Source organism: Stenella coeruleoalba (assembly GCF_951394435.1).
Source record: "Stenella coeruleoalba genome assembly, chromosome: 1".
NCBI lineage: Eukaryota > Metazoa > Chordata > Mammalia > Artiodactyla > Delphinidae > Stenella > Stenella coeruleoalba.
This window is the reverse complement of record NC_137169.1, coordinates 42,494,378-42,516,263: the sequence shown is the minus strand read 5'-3', so window position 1 is coordinate 42,516,263 and position 21,886 is coordinate 42,494,378. Positions and strand designations below refer to the sequence as shown.

Genomic DNA, 21,886 nt, shown 5'->3' with positions numbered 1-21,886 from the left:
AAATTATTATTTAATACATTGTATGGAAGGTATGTTAAATGCAGACACCATGCCAAGAGCTTTCATAACTTGTTATCTCATTTGATCCTCACAAAAACCTTGTAACTTGAGATAGATATTACTGTTCTGTTTTATAGGTACGGAGTTAAGATGCTTTGAGAGGTTATTTTACCCAAAGTCATACAAACCTGTAAGCAATAGAACTAATACCTAATCTCAGGACTGCTTGATTTGGAGTTTCTTTTTTATACTCACGTACTGTGTAGAAACAGGCTTGAATACAATTAGATTTGAATCTAAATACAGCAGGTCCTATTGGTATTTCCTAATTCCCTTGTTCCCTAGAAACTTTTTATAGTAATACTCATTGTAAAAATGACCTCCTAAAATTACTTTTTAAAAAGTGAGACCATTTTTCCATCTACAGGGCATTGGATTTAAATATCATTTTACTTACACAAACATTTTTTTTTAACCTTCACAACACTTTAAAGCAGATAATGGCTGATACTTTATTTTGTTGATGATACTGAGACATAAGGGGATTAAATGATTTAGCTGGGTTATATGGCAAGAACTTGGGAAAGATCTTTCCTCATCCATGAGACTACATTGAGATTATTGTAGAGAAACTTAATTATGATTTTTTTCAGTTGCAAGAAAGAACTCAACCCAGACTAAGTGAGAGTGAATTTATTTACTTGTGAAACTAAGACCTCCTAGGGGTAGGGATGACTTAAAGCATAGCTTCGTACTGGAGATCAAATGACATAATCAGTTCTCTTGCTCTCTCCATTTCTTGTTTCCACTTCCACTGCATGGTTCCATTCTCAGATAGGCTTTCCTGTTATGTTGTCAAGGGGGTTATTGCACATCTGAGTCTCATGTACCTATTATTTCAGATCTAGTGGAGTTACTCTCTTGTGGCGGTTCCTGAACAAATCCTAAAATTCAATCTGATTGGACTGGTTTAGGGTCCTACCTACTGAAACAGTCAGTGGCCAAGGTTGTATTGTTTGCTGATTTGTCATGAGCTCTGTCCTGGGTTGCAGGGTTGGGGTGGGGGCGGCTAGTTTGCCACCGAGACCACATGGAGGAGGGGGTATCCCCACATGAAAATTCTGCCAGAAGGAGGAATGAATTCTGAGACTAAATGTCTATAGAAAGCAGTATAGCTTCAAATCCACAGTAATTTCAGTGATCGCCCTTAGTATCATCTGCCAATTTGAACAGTATGTCTTGACATTCTGTAACCTTAGTCTGGGCACCTTTTTAAACGGGATTGTTTAGTTTTGACTTATCTGCCTTCTACTGAATTCTACCAAAGTCTATTTCCAGCTCAAAAATTGGCCTTTGCCTATTACATAAAGCTTTTAGTATTGGAATCAAAAAATAAACAAACGAAAACAAACCCTTGGAGATTACATAATCCAATTTCTTTTTTACTCGTGGGGGAAAAAATCAAAGTCATACATCAGGTCAGCAAAAGTGCTGGCTGGCACCCAAACCTGGTTGTATAGTTCTAGTTCTACATTTTTTTCTATTATATAAGACAGCTTTTCATTAAGATTTAGAACATTTTTACTTTGGTTTGAAAAAAAAGTAAATATTTGATTACTCAGTCTATAATGGTGTATAGACTTCATTTCATATGGTCTATAATGGTCCATTAGCATTTTTGCTTGCCTTATGAGAAATGTGCATTTAATAGTAGCTAGATTTGGGGCTTCCCTGGTGCCGCAGTGGTTGAGAATCTGCCTGCCAATGCAGGGGACACGGGTTCGAGCCCTGGTCTGGGAGGATCCCACATGCCCCGGAGCAACTAGGCCCGTGAGCCACAACTACTGAGCCTGCGCATCTGGAGCCTGTGCTCCGCAACAAGAGAGGCCGCGATAGTGAGAGGCCCGCGCACCACGATGAAGAGTGGCCCCCGCTCGCCGCAACTAGAGAAAAATCCTTGCACAGAAACAAGGACCCAACACAGCCAAAAATAAATAAATAAATTAATTAATTAAAAAAATAGTATCTAGATTTGAAAATACTTGTCATCTGTGCCTCTCAAGCCTATGAAAATAGACACATACCCCAGTATTCTAGGGCTTGTTTGATTTCAACAGTAGTTATTTTACTCATGAAATGTTTTTGTAATGAGTTTTAATAGGAAGTAGAGCATCGTACATAAAATGTTCTTGCTGATACAAACACTTGTAATACAATAAGTCCCCTACATACGAACCTTCAAGTTGCGAACTTTCAAAGATGTGAACATGTCTTCACATGTCCAGTCGCATAAGTTAGTTCACATGTCTGGTGTACATTGACACGTGTGTGCATCCTCTACAAGTGGTTGTGCTTTTGTGTACTTTACAGTACTTATAGAGTACAGTAGTACAGTATCTTTACTTCAAGCCCAGGATGTCTGGAAGCAAGTGTAAAAGCAAGCAGTGATGTAGCTGGTACTGCCAACAGCCCCTGTATTCCAGCTGTTGTACTACTGTACTTTTCAAGGTACTGTACTGTAAGATTAAAAATGTTTTATTTTTCGTGTTTTTTTTTGTTTTTTATGTATTATTTGTGTGAAAAGTATTATAAACTTGTTATAGTACAGTACTGTATAACCGATTGTGTTAGTTGGGTACCTAGGCTAACTTTGTTGGTCTTACGAACAAATTGGACTTTAATGTATGTGCTCTCGGAATGGAACTTGTTCGTATGTAAGGGACTTACTGTATTAGTTACATTTTGATAAACTGAGCTTTCACTAACTTCTAGTTACCATAATGTTAAGTTGTACTAGTGGCAGTCTTATATAGTGAATTACAGCTAAACACATAAAAAAAAATCTAACATTTTGTGACTGTCTTATTAAGAAAATCATAGTGCTTCAAAACCTTATTAAGTTTTAAATTGTAGTCACATTTTATAAATGTGTAATACGTTTATACTTGACACTTGTGAAAATATTTTCCCTAGGCTTTTATTTTAGGTCAAATCTACAGTGTAGGCAAACCTCCATCATCTGTCAACTTCAGTAATGTCATAATAAGGCTCATCTACCCATGCTAAAATTATGGTTGTTAAAATTCAGTTTTGTAAATGGTTGTATTAAGTCACTACCACCAAGTCTATAACACATTACGTTATAAACCTTGGCTTTTGTTACTGTGAATGACTATTTTTTCTGTGCAATGGTATTACTCTTTAGCCTTTAAGTCTTTTATTAATATATCAGGCAGTGACGTGTGTAACTACAAAATAGGAAAAAAGAATTTAAACAGATTTTATTTGTGGCTTTTACTAAATTGTCATCTGACAGAAGATTAGCTCCTTCTTATTTGTTTGGTTTTCAGATGAAGATATTTAATTTTAGTCCAGGGATCAAACCTGCAAATAAACGATGCATATAATATGGTACTGTAATGAGAATGTAATGAATATGGTGCTTTACAAGATTTGCTTTTTCCCCCTCAGTGATGGTTATAATACATACTCATAAAAATTTGGAAAACACAGAAAAGCATAATGAAGAAAGGAATGTTTATTTTATTTTATTTACTTATTTACTTTTGGCTGCGTTGGGTCTTCGTTGCTGCACGCGGGCTTTCTCTAGCTGCGGCAAGCAGGGGCTACTCTTCGTTGTGGTGTGCGGGCTCTAAGCTCACAGGCTTCAGTAGTTGTGACATGCGGGCTTAGTAGTTGTGGCTCACGGGCTCTAGAGCACAGGCTCAGTAGTTGTGGAGCGCAGGCTTAGTTGCTCCGTGGCATGTGGGCTCTTCCCGGACCAGGGCTTGAACCTGTGTCCCCTGCATTGGCAGGTGGATTCTTAACCACTCTGCCACCAGGGAAGCCCCAGGAATGTTTCTTAGAATAATAATTTGTTCTGAGCGTTGAAAATCAATGGAGATATAAAAAACTATATATAACCTCAAGAGTTGGTTGGGTAAAGAATGTTCTTTGTTATCAGTCAGAAAATGAGATGTTTTCTTCCCTAGTTCACCAAATTGTTTCTAGTTGAAAATATAGGACATTGGGAGCTTGAGGCAGGATGACTTTCTGTCATTTGTCTCTTTAAATTTTTTATATGATTCCTTCAACATTTGTTATATAGGGATTTAATTATATAGATCAGATTAAATTAGTATAATATTTTTAACTTAAGGGAAAGCAGTGGTTTTAAAATAATCTTATCAAATACCTGGATCTCTCACCTGAGCTGAACACCTATATTTTTCATTGCCCAACTAGTGTTTTCATCTGAATGTTCAGTAGGACCTGACTTCCTAATTTTCCCCTGACCACTGTCCTTGTCTCTTTTATTTCCCTTTCTCAGTGACATCACCATTTATTGTCACTCAAGCTAGAAACCTGAGATTTTTCTTCTCATTTTTATTCTTCTGTTTTTGAGATGCTTCTTGAAATCATTCCTAGCTCTTCATCTCCTTTGCCTGATCAACTCCTCATCCTTCAGATCTCACCTTAGATGTTATTTCCTCTGGAAGCCTTCCCCTTCCCAACCCTCATACCTATCAAATCTTATTTAAGAGCCTATCTTACATAGTTTTTAAAATTTACACTTGTCATAGCATAATTGTCTGTTTTATTTGGATATCTCACTAGACTATGTACTTCTTAATCATAGGGACTATTTGCTTGCTCACTGTTAATCCCTACTGCTTAGCTTATGTAATAGATACAATATATATAGCTTACATAATAGATATATAAAGAAAATAATTTGTTCAGTGTTGTTGAAATCTGTCCTGTCCTTTCTGCTTTTTCTGTCTAGTTTTAGCCCTTACCTCAGTTCACTTTCCTGAGTATGGCGTAAAATCTCTTCCTTTGCGGTGCTCTCTTGGCATCCTGACCATTCTTCTGTCTTAGCTACTTCCCACAATAAAGTAGGATCATCTCCCACTTTGATAATGTAAAGCAGCAGTCCCCAGCCTTTTTGGCACCAGGGACCGGGTTTTGTGGAAGACAGTTTTTCCACGGACCCAGGGTGGGGGGTTAGGGGGGATGGTTTTGGAATGATTCAAGTGCATTACATTTATTGTGTACTTTATTTCTATTATTATTACATTATAATATGTAAGGAAATAATTATACAACTCAACATAATGCAGAATCAGTGAGATCTCTGAGCTCGTTTTCCTGCAACTAGATGGTCCCACCTAGGGGTGATGGGAGACAGTGACACCCGATGTGTGTTGCTTATGTCCAGTCTACTCCGTAATCTCGTTTTGGCTGCTGTCACTGCAGAAAACCCTGCTTCACAAAGATAGGGTGTTGGAAATGGAAGCAGCCTTTTCAGTGCTTTTTGTGGCAATCTCAGGATATTCCGCCTTAGCTTTCATCCAGAACATATGGAGATTTGAAGTTGTCTCAAACATACTTTTAAGGCTACCGTCATTTGTGATCTCAACCAGTTGATCCTCTTCTAGCACGGACAAAGTCGATTCACCTGGTTTATTCACAAATGGGTTGCAGATCCATTCCTTCCCAGTTTGGGGGTCTTTTGTGGTTGGGAAGTAATGCTCAAACTCTTTTGAAAGCTGAGATAGGTGATCACGCACCAGCTGGGAGAAAGAAGGCCCTGGCTCAGTCTCTTTCAAAATCTCTGCCAATGTTTGAAACATGTCAAAAATCCCAGTGTTCACTTGTCGCCCCCATAATTCAAGTTTGGCTTTGAATGTAGCCTCTTTTTCTGCCAACTTGAACACAGTTGTTGTTCTCCCCTGAAGTGACAGATTGAGTTTGTTGAGCAGGTTGAGTATGTCACACGTAAGCAAGTTTTGTGATCCATTCTGTGGCACTGAAATGTGCTTCCAGTGGTGACTGTTTTTCTAAAAGAAATCTCTGGAGCAGCTCTCTATAACTCAAAAGCTCTGGCCAGTGATCTGCCTTTAGAAAGCCATCTCACTTCTGTGTGTAAGAGAAGACGTGTGTGCTCTGCGTCCATCTTGCAGAGCTGTGCGAACAAACGTGAGTTAAGGGCATGTACTTTACTTTGGTTGATAATTTTAATGATATCCTGCAAAACACTGTTAAGCTCAGGTGACATTTTTCTGCTACCCAGTGTTTCTCTATGGATGACAGAGTGCGTAGACTCACCTTCAGAAACGACCTCTTTGACCCGAGTAGTGAAACCAGAAGGCCGTCCAGTCATGGCAGCCGCTCTGCCCATGCATATACTGACACAAAATGACCCATTCAGTTCTCCTGATAAGTAATCATTCAAAGACTTGAATAGTTCTGCAGCTGTGGTGTTGGTTGGCAACAAAAGTGTACATAACGTATCCTCATGTGCATCCTCCTGAAAAATATATCACACAAAAACAAGCATTGTTGCCTTGTTGTCAACATCGGTAGACTCGTCAATCTGGATTGTGTACCACAGTGACTCATTAATCCTCTCTAACGATTGTGCCTTAATATCCTCTGGTATTTCATCAGTTTGTCTAGTTAGGGTGCTAGCTGAAAGAGGAACACGTGCCACCTTTTGAACTGCAGCCTCTCCGAAAAGTTCATGACAAATGTCCTTAGCAGCAGGCAGGATCAACTCTTCACCAATAGTAAAGGGCTTCTTAGCTTTAGCAATGCAGTTAGCCACTAAGAACGATGCTGTCAGTGCAGACACATTTGATGAAGTGGTGGCCTTCAATAATTGCTTCTGTTTTTTGTGTTCACATTTTTTCCTTTTGAAAAACTCCAAAGGCTTGTTTTTTAATACAGGGTGCTTGTTCTCCATGTGGCAAAGCAGTTTTGAAGGTTTCATGGCTGCGTTGGATAATCGGTTGCCACATATTATACAAAGTGGGCTTGGAGAATGTCAGTCACCTGTTGCAGTGAACCCATAATTTAAGTAGGATTCTTGGTGTTTTCTTTTAAATACAGTTTTCTTTTTGTTGGTAGTCTTAGAGTTTTCTGCTGTTTCATCATTGGGCCTTTCCCCCTTTTCAAAGAAGCTCTCTAGTGACATTTGTTTTTTACTCATTTTGGCTAGGGTTAGCTTGTGGGCTTACCACAACTGTGACCGAGACAAGTGTGCAGTGCGGGAAAGAGGTGCAGATGGAAGGAAGTGGTAAATAAAATAATGGGCGGGGGGCTTCCCTGGTGGCGCAGTGGTTGAGAGTCCGCCTGCCGATGCAGGGGACACGGGTTCGTGCCCTGGTCCGGGAAGATCCCACATGCCGCGGAGCGGCTGGGCCCGTGAGCCATGGCCGCTGAGCCTGCGCGTCCGGAGCCTGTGCTCCGCAACGGGAGAGGCCACAACAGTGAGAGGCCCACATACCGCAAAAAAAATAAATAAATAAATAAATAAATAATGGGCGGGCTACGTGCGGACTAAAATCAGTGTCAGATTCTGACTTAAAACCTGCTACCACATGAAGCTTAATTGTCAGTTCCCCCTCACTGATATGGTTTTTGTTTTTGTTTTTTTGTTTTTTGTGGTGTGCGGGCTTCTCACTGTTGTGGCCTCTCCCGTTGCGGAGCACAGGCAGGCTCCGGACGCACGGGCTTAGCGGCCATGGCTCACGGGCCCAGCCGCTCCACGGCATATGGGACCTTCCCGGACCGGGGCATGAACCCGCGTCCCCTGCATCAGCAGGCGGACTCTCAACCACTGCGCCACCAGGGAAGCCCCACTGATAGGGTTTTGATATGAGTCTTCAAACGATTTATTATGGTCTCTGTGCAGTCAGACCCTCTGCTAATGATAATCTGTATTTGCAGCCGCTCCCCAGTGCTAGCATCACCACCTCAGCTCCACCTCAGATCATCAGGCATTAGATTCTCATAAGGAGCGTGCAACCTAGATCCCTCACATGCGCAGTTCACAGTAGGGTTTGCGCTCCTATGAGATCGTAACGCAGCCGCTGATCTGACAGGAGGCGGAGCTCAGGCGGTAATGCAAGCGATGGGGAGCAGCTGGAAATACAGATGAAGGTTCACTGGCTTGCCTGCCGCTCACCTCCTGCTGTGCAGCCTGTTTCCTAACAGGCTACAGACCAGTACCAGTCCGTGGCCTGGGGGCTGGGGACCCTTGCTGCAAAGCTCCTAGAACAGATACCATGTGTTTGCTCTTGTACTCTCTCTCAGTGTTCAGCATAGTGCTCTGATCAACCATTTCAGTTTCATTCCTCCTCTCTAGCCATATGGTGGGTGGGCTTATTACCTCTCAGCTCAACGTGCCACCAGTTTTTATTCTTCTGTGCCTCTGATCCTACTCTTCCCCTTTGCCTGAGCACACCTTTTACCTTGTAAAGTTTTATTCCTGCTTTAAGGCCCAGCTTAAATATCATCTCCTTTGTCAAACCTTCCCTGAAACCTTGATTGCTAGTTCCTCTTTCCTTTCTACTTACAGTCTTTATTCCTTTATAATAGTACTCACCACATTTTAGTGTGATCTTTTTTTTTTTTTTTAATTTTTTGGCTGCATTAGGTCTTGGTTACTGCCCATGGGCTTTCTCTAGTTGTGGCGAGCGGGGGCTACTCTTCGTTGCAGGGTGGGGGCTCCTCATTACAGTGGCTTCTCTTGCTGCAGAGCATGGGCTTTCGGCACAAGGGCTTTCGGCACGAGGGCTTCAGTAGTTGCAGCACGCCGGCTCAGTAGTTGCGGGAAGCGGGCCCTAGAGCACAGGGTCAGTGGATGTGGTGCATGGGCTTAGTTGCTCCACAGCATGTGGGATCTTCCCAGACCAGGGATCGAACCGTGTCCTCTGCATTGACAGGTGGATTCTTAACCACTGTGCCACCAGGGAAGTCCTGATCTTTTTTTTTAATGTGTCTTTTTTTTTGTTTTGATTTGAACTCCTTCAGGACAGGGTCTGTGTCTTATTCATTTGGATATGTCTAGAAATTAATGCACACAGTGCCTGACACCACAGAATTTCAGTACAGGTTAGTTGGTTGAATAAATAAGTCAAAGTTTGTTATAAATATTAGAATATTTTCCAGACTTAATTCCTGCAAAGTTTATGGCAGACTAGAAACCATCACTAAATGTTGAAATAAAGCAAATGATCTTCTGAATAATAGCTTATTTTGAAGACCATAGAAGAAGATTTTGTAGGCAAGAGGATTTTTAATGCTGAAGGTTAATGGACTGATTTTTCGTATTTTGCCAACCTGTTCTTGTGTCAGGGATTTCCTTTGAGAATCTGATAAAGGCTATTAGACTCTGGCTCCAGAAAAAAAACATGTTTATCCATGTACACCGTTTTGCATTTATTTCAGGAGTTCCTAGACCCTTAAAAACTATCCATGGACCAATTTTTAAGAACCCTGTTCTGAAAGTAAAGTGGCTCAAATAGAGAAGTTCGTGGCAGTGAAAAGGCAAAACATACCAAGAAATTGCTTCAGTCTCTTAGATAGTGTGGTGGTGGTGGATTATGCTGAGGCAGGAGTTAATATTTATTTGTCTTCTACCAGCTTCTCCTTCCTTCCTGTCTTCTGTCCTTTTAGCAAGAACATCAGGAAGTAAAAGCTACATCCTGTCAGGCCAGTTTGTTATCCTGGTCTTGGGCCAGTAAACAGGATAGATTATTACAATAATAGTTATTTGGCATTGTGCTATTCCTGCTTTATATAAATTCTCTTATTCAATTCTTGCAACACGGGTGAAGGGTAAGCAGTTTTATTCTGATTTTTCAGATGAGGAATGGACAAGTTTTCTAAGAAGTTTTCCTTGATATCCACTTCAGCTCAGAGAACACTCAATATCCTTCTCTCCAAACACTTACAATACTGAATTATATTTCTTTCCCCAGTAGTCTCTGAGCTCTGTGTGATAGTACCAACTGTCTCGTAAAATTTCTAATTAGGCAGTATAGTGTAGTATTATTTCAGAGCATGGGCGTTGTAACCAGATTGCCTGGTTTGATTCCGTACATGACTTAGACAAGTTACTTAACTATCTGTGCCTCAGTTTCTTCATCTGTAAAATAGAAATACGAATAATCCCATGTAAAATGCTTAGTACAGTTCCTGGAACATGGTAAATTCTCAATGCATGTTAGTAATCATCATCATCATCCCCAAAACCTAGCTCAGCATTTAGAGCACAGCATTCACTGAAAGGTGCTCAGCAGACATTGGTTGGAATAGCTGAATGAGCACGCTCTTCCCTAGTTGGAGACTGGAACTGTGTAGCTCGGCAGCCAGAATCTGTGTTCCTAAATATATAGATCTCTACCTCAATCGTATATAAGAACTGATTTTTTAAAAAATATTTCAGGCAATGTTAGCATATGGTTTGAATTTTTTTTTTAATTATGTTTTTGGTTTAGTTTAGTTCAAATACTGTGAGAAAACATTAGCTCTGGAGAGAGCATTGCTTATACTGTCGAATCTGGAATTCTTTTGCTTATAAAATCCAACGTGATCTGTTTCTGGCCCTGCGGTACTGATGCTAGAAGGTCTCAATTGTGACTACCTCAGCAATGGCGTTACTGATTGAGTAATCGAAGCTCTACATTGTAGTATGCGTTTGTTTGGTAATAAGGAGGCACCTTAATTCGTTTTTACATAAAGTACATGGCTCATCATTTAAAACCTCTGCTTGGGGAGACTTCCCTTATTTGAAACCCTCCTTGCTCAAGTCTGAATCTGTGCTAATACAGCAGCCGCTAGCCACATGTGGCTATTGAGCACTTGAAATATGGCTAATCCAAATTAAGATGTGCTATTAGTGTAAAATATACTGGATTTCAAAAGAAGAATGTAAATATTTTGGATATCTTGGATTAAGTGAAACATATTAAAATAAATTTCACTTGTTTCTTTTTAATATATAGCTATTTGATCATTTAAGATTACATGTGTGTCATATTTCTCTTGGACCGCTCTGGTCTGAATCAGTTGTTTTCTATAAAAATTACGTTTTATTTGCTTGTATTATTTTGTGGCACTGGTAGCTTATTAAGGGGCACTTACCTCTTTTAAGAGAGCAATACTTTTTAGAATGTGTTTCAGTTTGTCTTTGGGAAACAAAAATATCTACCAAGAAATTTCAGCTCCTGAAGGATTTAGGAGTCAGTCTCTACCAACATACTTAAGTCCTAACTGCCATCACTCTGGATGCTTGATTACAACTTTCCAAAAAGCCAGTAAATGTTCTACTTTTATACTAGTAAATTGTATGATGATGATGATGATGATCGCTGACATTTACTAAGCACTTATTGTGTGGTAGGAATTGTGCTGAAGTATTTCTAGATATAATATAAATTAGTCATCCCCATCAACTTTATTATCCCTTTTTTTTAAATTATGAAAACCAAGTTCTAGTCTTACATTTCTTTTCTTTGAGTTTTTTCATCTCATTTTGTTCTGCTAGATAAGTAGAATAAATTAATTATTTGGGGTTTGCAAAATAAACTTTCATTTCTCCTTTTAAAAAGTGAAACATCTAATTTTGGATTCTGCCACTGACAGGGCAGTGGTCATGTGAGCCATACCCCAAAGTTTGTGTTTTCCCCTGATTCCAGTTAGGCTTTCAACAGTTTATGCCCATGAATGCATTCGGACTTTTTTTTTCAAAACTAAAGCTCATTAAGAAAGCCAGCCTCCCAGAACTAAGAAGTTTAGTTTTTCCCATAGGACTGAATGCACTTAAACTTTTGTAGCAATTATCTTTTTTTATTTAAAGTCTTTATTGAATTTGTTACACTATTTTAATTAATTAATTAGTTAATTAATTTTTGGCTGCGTTGAGTCTTCATTGCTGCGCACAGGCTTTCTCTAGTTGTGGCAAGCGGGGGCCGCTCTTCGTTGCGGTGCTCAGGCTCTAGGCGCACGGGCTTCAGTAGTTGTGGTACACAGGCTTAGTTGCTCTGCGGCATGTGGGATCTTCCTGGACCAGGGCTTGAACCCGTGTCCCCTGCATTGGCAGGCGTATTCTTAACCACTGCGCCACCAGGGAAGTCCCTATAGCAGTTATCTTAACAGTTTTATAATTAATGGCTATGTTTGTTTTCCCAGCAAACTGTAAGTAGGGGCCCTGGTTTAATCTTTTTTGGCATGTGGAAGATACTCAATAGCTGTTTGTTGAAAGAATGAAATAATATATAGTTATATAATGATTATATATTTAAGGCAAAGAGAAATTAAAAACTTAAGGTACAAATCAATGTCTTTACTCTCAAACTTTAACTTAAGTTTTTATCAACTAAATATGAATTCTTAGAGTGAAAGACCATCTAACTTTCAGACTGGTTTGAATTACACGCCAGAATTTTCTTATCAGCTGTCTGTAGTTGTTACTCTAATCTAACTTAAGACTTCTGACAGTTCCCAAGATAAGCAGAGTCAGAGTGTTCTATTGCCTTTCTAGCAATTGTCATCAGCTTTCTCAGTAATAAGAGCCTCTGCTTCCTCTCTTCCCCCACAGAGCAGAGCCAGCAGAGAAAGAAGAGCTATGTTGTTAAATAATGCCATTCAGAGTTCAAAAAAGCACAGCTCAGAAATCTTTAGGGACTCCCATTGCCAGTGAATTAAAAGTCTGTGTGTCTTTACCCAGTACTGAAGTTCTTTTATAATCTTACCCTGATCTACCATTCCAGCTTTATTTACCACACATGAACCCTCCATCTTAGATAAATTAGTCTGCTGTCTAGAATTTTCTCACCTCTGTGCTTTCTTTTTTATAAATTTTTTCACTGTGGTAAAATATACATAGCATAAAGTTGACCATTTTAGCCATTTTTAAGCATACAGATCAGTGGCATAGGTGTATTTACGTTGTTACACAGCTGTCACCACTGTTCATCTCCAGAATTTTATCATCCGAAACTGAATGATTTAATTGGACTTGATATCAACTCAACTTCGATGGTATGCAAAATCCTACTTCTGTAAATTCTGTCCCTTCCACCTTATGTTGTTGATGTCATAAATTACATCTTTATACATCATATATCCACTAACATAGCTTTATAATTATTTTTTATGCATTTGTCTTTTAAATCTTACAGAAAATATAAAGGGTAGCTGTAAAGCAAAATTACAATAGTACTAGTTTTTGGTTTTGTCCATGTATCTACCTTTACTGGAGACCTTTATACCTTCGTATGGCTTCAAGTTACTGTCTAGTAGCCTCCTTTCATTTCAATCTGAAGGACTCCCTTTAGCATCTGTTATAGCACAAGTCTAATGGTAATGAAATCCTCAGCTTTTGTTTATCTGGGAATATCTTAATTTTTCCCTCATTTTTTGAAGGACAGTTTTTCCAGATAGAGTATTTTCAGTTGACAGTTTCTTTTTTATTTCAGCATTTTAAATATGTCATTCCACTGCCTTCCGGCCTTCAAGGTTTCTGCTGAGAAATCCAATGATAACCTTATTTTTGATCCCATGTACATGAAAAGTCTTTCCTTTCTTATTGCTTTCAAAATTCTGTCTTTGTCTTTCAACAATTTGATTATAATTGTCTCAGTGTGAGTTTCTTTGGATTTTCCTGCTTGGCGTTCATTGAGCTTCTTGGGTTGTGGATGTGTGTATTTCATCAAATTTGGGAAGTTTTCTTCTTGGTTTACCTCTTAGTCTGCCATTGTACTGACATCCTTTTTGCTTTCTTGCATAAGCTCTCCCTTGCATTTGAAATGCCATTTTTCTACCCAACATTGATTCTTTGCTTCAAGGCTTAACTGAAGTCTCATCTTAACTGAGTCTTCAAGGTTTTGTGTCACAAAGCATTCCCAGGCTGGAATAATTTCTTTTCAAATACCATATGATAAATATACCACTTACTGTCTGCACAGCTTATTTTTGCAATTCCATAATCCTGCCTTCACTGATACCAAGGAAGCCTTTTCAGACCCTCTCCAGAGCCAGGTACCCATCTTCTGTGTTCCCACAGCACCTTGTACTTACCTGTTGTAGCACCCAGTACCCTGCATTGCAGTTATCTTTTTATGTTCTCCTGCCCAACCCCTCACGTACACTTAATGGAAAGTGTCTGTCTCATTGTTTTTTTGTATCACTAAAGTACAGCACAGTGACAGGTATGTAGTAGAATTCAGTATGTTTGTTAAATCAATATGTAGGTTTTAAAGTTGCATAAGGATATATTGGGTACCGTTGTGTATTCTCGTTTTTACTCCTCACAACAATCTTTGTGTATGATATGTAAAGTAGATATTACCTTCAATTTACTTTAAGGAATTAGCTCACACAGTTGTGGAGCTGGCAAGTCTAAAATCTCTAGAACAGGATGATAAGCTGGAGACTCAGGTAAAAGTTCATGTTGTAGCTCAAGTCTGAAGACAGTTTGGAAATAGAATGGCCTCTTCCTTGGGGAAGCCTCAGTTTTTTTCTCTTAAGGCCTTAAACTATTGGGTAAGACCCACCACATATGGAGGGTATCTACTTTACGCAAAGTCTGCTGATTTAAATGTTAATTTTATCTAAAAAAATACCTCTATAGCAACATCCAGACTGCTGTTTGACCAAATATTTGGGTACCATGGTACCATGGCCTAGCCAAATTAGTACATAAAATTAACTATCACAGACGGTGATAGCCAGGGCTTAAGCCCTTCCAAATTTCTTTGTCTCCTGCCTTTCACCTCTGCTTCTTTGTATGAAAATTTTATTATTCTTTAGACAGAGACAGCAAATGCCAACAACATCTTGACCTACATTTGCCCATCTTCATCATTTCACAGGAATGATTTTTCTTAAGAATGAATGAAATAATCCATGTAAAGTACTTATCACATAACACCTATCATATAGTAAATAGTTACTAAGTTCTAGTTTCAATAATTGTTATTGTTAGTAGTAGTAGTAGTAGATATGGTAGTGGTAATAGTGGTTTTCCATTAATTCCAAATTAAGGCATCCTAGATAAAGATTTTAACCACCTTGGCTTTGATCATGGGCCCAATCTTGAGGTAATTCCTGTGATTATGAGGTGGGAAGCTGTGACTGGTTAAGCTTTGGTCAGGAGCTAATCCCTGGCCAGTTACTACTCAGAGAGTTTGAGTCTGTAAAAAGATGGCATTTTCTACTTGAACTATATGGGTAGAAAGATAATAGGGAGAGAGGAGCAGTCTCCTAAAAGAAAGATTGCTGAGTACTAGGAGAAGGGAGGGTCAACCAGAACAAATAGCTGTTGCTACAGTGATTTAACAAAGATGACCTGTGATGAAACCAGTATTTGAATTCCGGACTATATTTTACTCCAAGTCTTATGCTTTGAAAATCATATAATAAGTTTCTAAAAGTAGACAGCAATTATTTTGATTATTAAGACAAGATCAATGTTTTATAAACTGTTTTGTACCCCATAATTCCTTTTAACAAATTTAAAAATTACTCCATCAATATTATTTAAAATTCTAAGTAGTGTTAATATTATGAGTAAAACAAAACCATAACATAGGCTCAAAGCCTGCTTTTTTCTTAATTACTTGATATCTTGTACATTTCACCTTACAAATCTTAAGATGGTAGAGATATCAGCATCTGCAGAGTGAAAAATAATAATCAGAGTCAGAAAAACCATTTCATGGTAGAGCTAGATTAGAATTCTGGTCTCCAGTCTTGCGAGTGGCTTTTGCCTACTTCATAGCAAGTTTATGCAGTTATCAACTTTAGGCTTCTGAAAGCTTAGCTTGGGCTTTGCATTTCTTCCTGGTTCAGATTCTAGGTTCCATGGAATCATAGCAGTCAACTTTTGGAACACCAGGGAGCTCCTTCTCTGGCCTTTCTTTATAGCTTTGGTATTTGTGGATTCCTCAGGATGTACTATTATCTTGGGAGTGAATAGGGCCAGAGAGATAGTCTAAAATGGAGGGTGTATAGGATCATTTCCCTTTTTTAGAAGTTACTAAGATGAAGGCAATAGCTTTTCCTGATTTCCAAGATAAGCGGCAAAATGCTCACACACCTGTTTTGAAGTATATGTCTGTCTTATCCACATATACTGGTGGGCTCCTCAGGAAACTTAATCTAGATGTCTTTTTATTGTGGCACAGAATCTTGAAAAGAATTAAAATTTTAAATTACTAATGTTAAACAGAATGCTTGGATATTCTTGTATTGACTAATGTATCCATCACCTTTAGAAAAATATACTTGTTGTTTGAAAGAGAGGAGAATGTAAAGAACATGGTCAACCATGGTTAGTGTACCTAAATGTGTGTTTAGATATGTTTACTTGCCTGAAATGAGAAGGATAGCTATAGAGGTTAAGTGTCTGTGGAATACCACAGTATAACAATTTCGTATCTCTGAAATTATAATCTAAATTAATGAGAAAATTATTTGATTTTCAGTCTGGTTTATAGGACAGATTTTCATTAATAATGTTTTTTTATCGAAAGTAATATAACTGGTCATTTTATTATTTTTAAAGTTTTCTGTTCAGTACTTATGTTATACTACTTGGTTTTGGTAAAAAAAAGGACTTATGAGACCAGAATTTTACTAGATAAAAGTGGATTGAAAGTTAAGTTCAGTTGATCTCAGACTAAGAGAAATTAATCCCTAAAGATTCCCATATTTTATTTAGTTGAGAATGGTCTTCAGGATGTTTGACATCACCACCACTCCGCACCCCTGCCACACCCAAAATTATGAAGAGAAGTTTGTACTTTCTAAGCTTCCTCCATTTTAGCCAAACATAGACTGTTTGCTGGTTAGAGCTGAGAGTCCTTTGTAATCTGTTTTCTTTTTTCACTAAGTGAGCTTCCTTCTTTTGCTCTCCCATTCTTGTGTCTTGGCTGTGTTAAGTCAGCTCACTGCCTTCTTGCAGCCCTGTTTTCCTGCATGCACACTTTATCTTCTGACCAGGCACAGTGACAGCAGTTAACAGGGGAGCAAGAAAGGATTGAATACAAACATGCACATTAGTGTGTGCAGTTTTGGTCTATGATACCATGTTGCGTCTTCTGTTTTTGTCATTATCTACTGTCAGAAAGGAGGAGCTGAGCTGATACTGACCTAGTGTGGAATGCCTGAGGATTTGGGATGAAGGGAGGAGGCTAGTGTTTCATGTGACTAATCTTTGACATGCTGCGGCAGGACTGAAAACACTCTTCTCACTTAAGGAGGAAAGAAAAAATTTCTAAGATTTCACTTGCAGAATTTGTGGAGTATATTTAGATGTTTCTTCCTGTGTTTTTCTAGTTTTCAATTTTATCTAATTTTATAAGGATTGGAAGTGGGGAATGAACTTTGCTTAATAAGTAGATTGAGGTATTATGGGAGTAACGGGCTGCAACAATGATTCACATGGTAAGAGAATGTTTAAAATCTCCACTGACATCTTGACCCACATTTTGACCCATCTGACAAACGGTTAGTGAGCTCCTTGGCCATCTCAAGTATTTAAAAGTAACAGTATACAAATAGCTTTATTACTGTGCTTTTTTTCCTCCCATATAAATCTTAAGAGCATTGCACCTGCATATCCAAAACAGTTGATTTTTGTCTACATTTAAAATCTCACCTCAAAAAAGGTGAGAAATATAAATGTAGCATGTAGTGTTCCCTTAAGTATCTCCTTTGGTGTAATTTTCTCACTTTACTTTATGCCTCAGCTTAATGGAGGCTGATCCTCTGTTTGGGTTATGTCTGGGATGAAACTGAAATATAGCCATGAAGCTCTAAGAAGAAACTCTGCAGTACTAATCTGGAGGACTTATTGAATGGCATCCTCCCTTCTTATTGCCTTCTTTTACCTTTCCCCCACCCCCAAAATGTATTGCTGCAGAAATCTATGGCTTTTTCCTCTCATTTTGTAGAAAAAGAAAGTGAAAGGAGTGGGGGTGGGGTGTGTAGATTTCAGTACAAACGGGCATTTAAATTTGTTATGTCAAAAAAAAATAGCTCTGTTTTGTAACTATGAATCTAAGGTTGCTTAAGATTCACTTTAGGAATCCAGCTCTGATGGAAGCATGTAAGACTTTAGATAATGGTGTTTCAAACTAAAAGTGGATCCTAACATGTTTGACCTGAAGAGTAGAAAGAGATAAATGCTAATGTGATTCTTTTTTTACTTAGTGTACATTGTCTTATATATTTGATCAATTGGTATTTATGGGTGATCCTAAAATAGCTTTTGAGCAGATGTGGTATTTAATAGAGCAAATGGCCTGTGTTTTGACAATCTTTTTCTATTTTCTCTGTTGTTTCATTCTAAAATTGGTGCACACAAGTGAGATTTAAGAGGAAATTAACACTTCAGTAAATGTCCTTTTCCCTAATTTTGTTGACTGTTTCTATTAGCCATTTTCATTTTATTTGACAGTGATACTTAAGGGTTAAGCTTCAGAGCTGATGCAACTCCTCCTTTTTTTCACCAGCAATTTTCATTGGGCAGCATTTCCATAGCAACAGTGAGATCAGTGAAACCTGAGTGTTTCATTGATTATTTTTCTCCCCTTCCTTTTTTAATCTATTCTCTCTTCACCACATTTTAGTGAGAAAGCGATTTTTTTTTTACAAACAGAGCTTATATTGATTTCTATTCCATAAATAATTAAAAGAGGGTAGAAAAATCTGCCCTTCATTTAAAAATTGAATGTTTCACTATGTATTTAAAAAACGATTCAGGATTAGGAGGATGGATAACCATACCAGCTGTAGCTGATGTTCTCAAATATTCTTGCATTGTTTGCTGGTCTTCTAGGGAAAAGAATAATGTGGAACAGGACCTTAAGGAGAAAGAAGATACTATTAAACAGAGAACAAGTGAAGTTCAGGTATGTGAACTGTAAAATTCAGTATTCCATATCTGATTTAGGAGGATTCATTTTAAATGTATGGGGTCGTTTACTATGTGATGGTTGTGGTATTGATGAGTAGGTCAAGGGAATGCCTATTATTTATGTGATATAAATCTTTATCTTCTGCAAAATGATTATTTTTCTCCTAATTCTGGCCTGCAAAGATTACACTACAATGATCAAGCAGTATTTTTCAGTGTAAATTTCCAGCTTTAAAGGTATTTTAAGATGATATTTATTTGCATATTATATCCTTAAAGGTAAGTTTGAATGACTTATGATATAAATATTATTATGTCAATAAAACTGAATGAGTGAGATCATCATCATCATCATGAAAACGCAGATTGCTTTTCCATGGGTGTGAGATTTTGTTAACTAGGAGACCTAGTATTTTAAAGGACTGTCTCTCATAATACTGATAGGGTGGGAAATGATATGGAACAATTTACAGTAGTATTTTATAAGTTGCTTAGTAGCCAGGATATCTTAAACTTTGGCATAAAGAGATTTAATTCATTTTCACTAAGTGCTAAGTAGCTTCATTTTACAAATAGAAAAGACAATAAAACTTCAGTTTCTGATTGGGAAGTGACGCAAACGAGGTATTTCAAACATTAAAAATACAGAAAATTGGGCAGTGTTGCATTTAGAGCAGTAAGCAATGCATGTGATCATGTTATTGGAGCACCGTTTCTTAAATGCCACACCAGCACATACAGGAGGTTGGATATCAAAGCACTGGTAGCAGTTGCCAGTAAGAGCTCATGGATGGGCATTTCTTAACATGTTACTTGTATGTTGGATTTCCTTGTCCTGATAGTTTGAAATGGGCAAAAGCTCTAAAATTGTTAGATCCATTATTTTGTTTTAATGTAGCACATTCACCAGAGATTGTCTGACAAGTGGACCATGCTAGGGTGGGGAGAATGATTTACTGAGGGGCTGAGGAAGAAGCCAGAGAGAGAGACGTCTTATTAGAAGTTGATTCCATTATTGTACTTATTTTTCTGGGATTTTCTTAAAGGTGATACAAAGTTAAGAGATGATCACTAATATATTTCTCTTTGTGGTAGTGAGATATGGAATGGTTACCTCAATTACATTATTTTTGTGCAATTTTTGAACTTCTTAAGAAATGCAAAAGAGTCATAGACTTTAAGCAGTTATTGCTGAAAATAGCTTAAGAATGGAATATAAAATCTCAAAAGTTTTCTCAATCTGAAGCGGTAGAAATAGTTACTGATATAATATTGGACAGCTTCTAAATTTAGCTAGATAATGTTTCGAAGTACAAAGGTTTTTGCAGTAGACAGTATTTTTTTATTTGTGTACATCTATCTATGGTTTTTCACTATTGCATCTTTTGAGGATGGGAATTTTAAATAGCCACTTTGGGAGAACACTAAAATTTACATTGTTCTTTTCAGGCTAAATCGGCTACCCTCGAATATTTGATTTCTTATATTTATAGAAGTTTTGTTATCAGTCAAAATTGCTTTGTTATATGCTTGTCCTTCTTTTACTTAGTGGTGATGGTAAGGTATATGTTAATTCTTAAGCTTTGCCAAATCCAAAATGTGTGCTTGGCAGAGGAAGTCTAAATTGTTGAATTGTTTTGCATAAGGTGCTGTAAATAAAAGATATCTTGGGGCGTGGTTAGTATAGGCCAAGTTCTAATGGTTGAGCGTGCAAGTTCATTGAAAAAAAAAACACAGGATTAAAGCTTTGCATTAGTAGATTCATTACTTATTCCACCCCAATACAGGTGTTGTATTGTCCATGGTAATGAGATACTAGATTAAGAATAACATGATAATTGACAACTACAAGTAATTAAAACTTTTCATTTTAGTGATTATTTTCAATTTTCTGGAGCAAGACAACTTACCTGAAGATGGTAACAAGTATATTGTATTACCTATTGAGTTAACTCTGATTTAGCCATTGGTAATGAGGCACAGAGTAGGAATAACATGAATAATTAAGATCTGTAACTAACTTGAACTCCTAATGCTTATTTTCTAATTTCTCTGGCAAAAGGCAGTTTACTAGAGCTTATTAATAACTATCAGAATCAAAGAACTTCACTGCTTCTGACACCACTTTCTAATGTAGGTGCTAATGAATAATGCCAGAATGAAGACATCAAGGGAGAAGTAAGGGAATATTGACCATCAATAAATGTCTTTCTGCCTAATCCAAACTTGGCTTTTCTGAGTATTCTTACTTTTCTCCATATTTATAAAGTCACAGATAGTGATTATATGAGCTCATATCTCAAGCACAGAAACCAAACTTTCAAAGCCTCTTTAGATGTGACCAAAGTGCCAAAAGATTAGTTTTTTTTAGCATTTATATAGTCTTCCTAATTCAGTTAAATTAGAAAATCTGCTACATAATTAATTTCTACATGTTTGTTTCCTGTATGTATTCCCATGAATTACCATCTTGAAAACTTACAGTTCAAGACTTTTTTCTTAAAGAGCAAACCAGCAATTAACTTCCTATTTTATGTCGTGAGATGATCACTTAACTCATATGATGTACACTGCTAGTTTGTGAAGTTCCATGGAGAAATTAGGCCCAAAATGATCCAAGGAGGGGAAACTGTAAAAGGATATTCTATCTCAGATGTTTATGGTTTGAGCTTTTTGTTGTTACAGGGAGAAGGTAGACCCACATTCTTTCCTACCTTAAACTGCATATGTACAGTTTTATTAAAAATTTTCTTCAGGAAAAAAAAAAAAATTTTCTTCAGGTAGTCAACACATATTTAGGAATTCACCCTCTCATATGTATGCTTTTCAGTTTTGCATAGAAGTTTATAGGAAACGACTTGGTATCAGACAAACTTAATTCAGTTCCTGGTTCTGGCTCTTCCAAGGTTTGAGATCCTAAGGAAGGAATTCAACCACTCTACATATTAGTTTTCTCTTCTGTAACATGAGATAATAAAAATACCAAACAGTTTGCTGTTAGAATAAAATGATATAATGCAGGTAAAGTGCCTCAGAGTGATTGGCACAAGGTAAGCGTTCAGTATATGTTCTAATTAATAGTAGTATTCTATATCTTACTGTCATCTCCGTTACTCTCCATCATCATGCTCTTTCTTCTCTGACTTCTATCTTCACATGGCTATGTAGGAC

At 37.7% G+C, this 21,886-nt stretch overlaps 1 protein-coding gene across 2 annotated transcripts in view; it reads left to right on the top strand.

Annotated features, from left to right (window-relative positions):
• Positions 1-21,886, top strand: part of EPS15 (epidermal growth factor receptor pathway substrate 15) — a 159,859-nt gene that overhangs the window by 74,247 nt on the left and 63,726 nt on the right. For both annotated transcript variants that reach the window (XM_079901716.1, XM_079901715.1), the window contains one exon: positions 18,638-18,710. In XM_079901716.1, the coding sequence (XP_079757842.1) occupies positions 18,638-18,710 (73 nt within the window). The remainder of the gene's footprint in view (positions 1-18,637; positions 18,711-21,886) is intronic.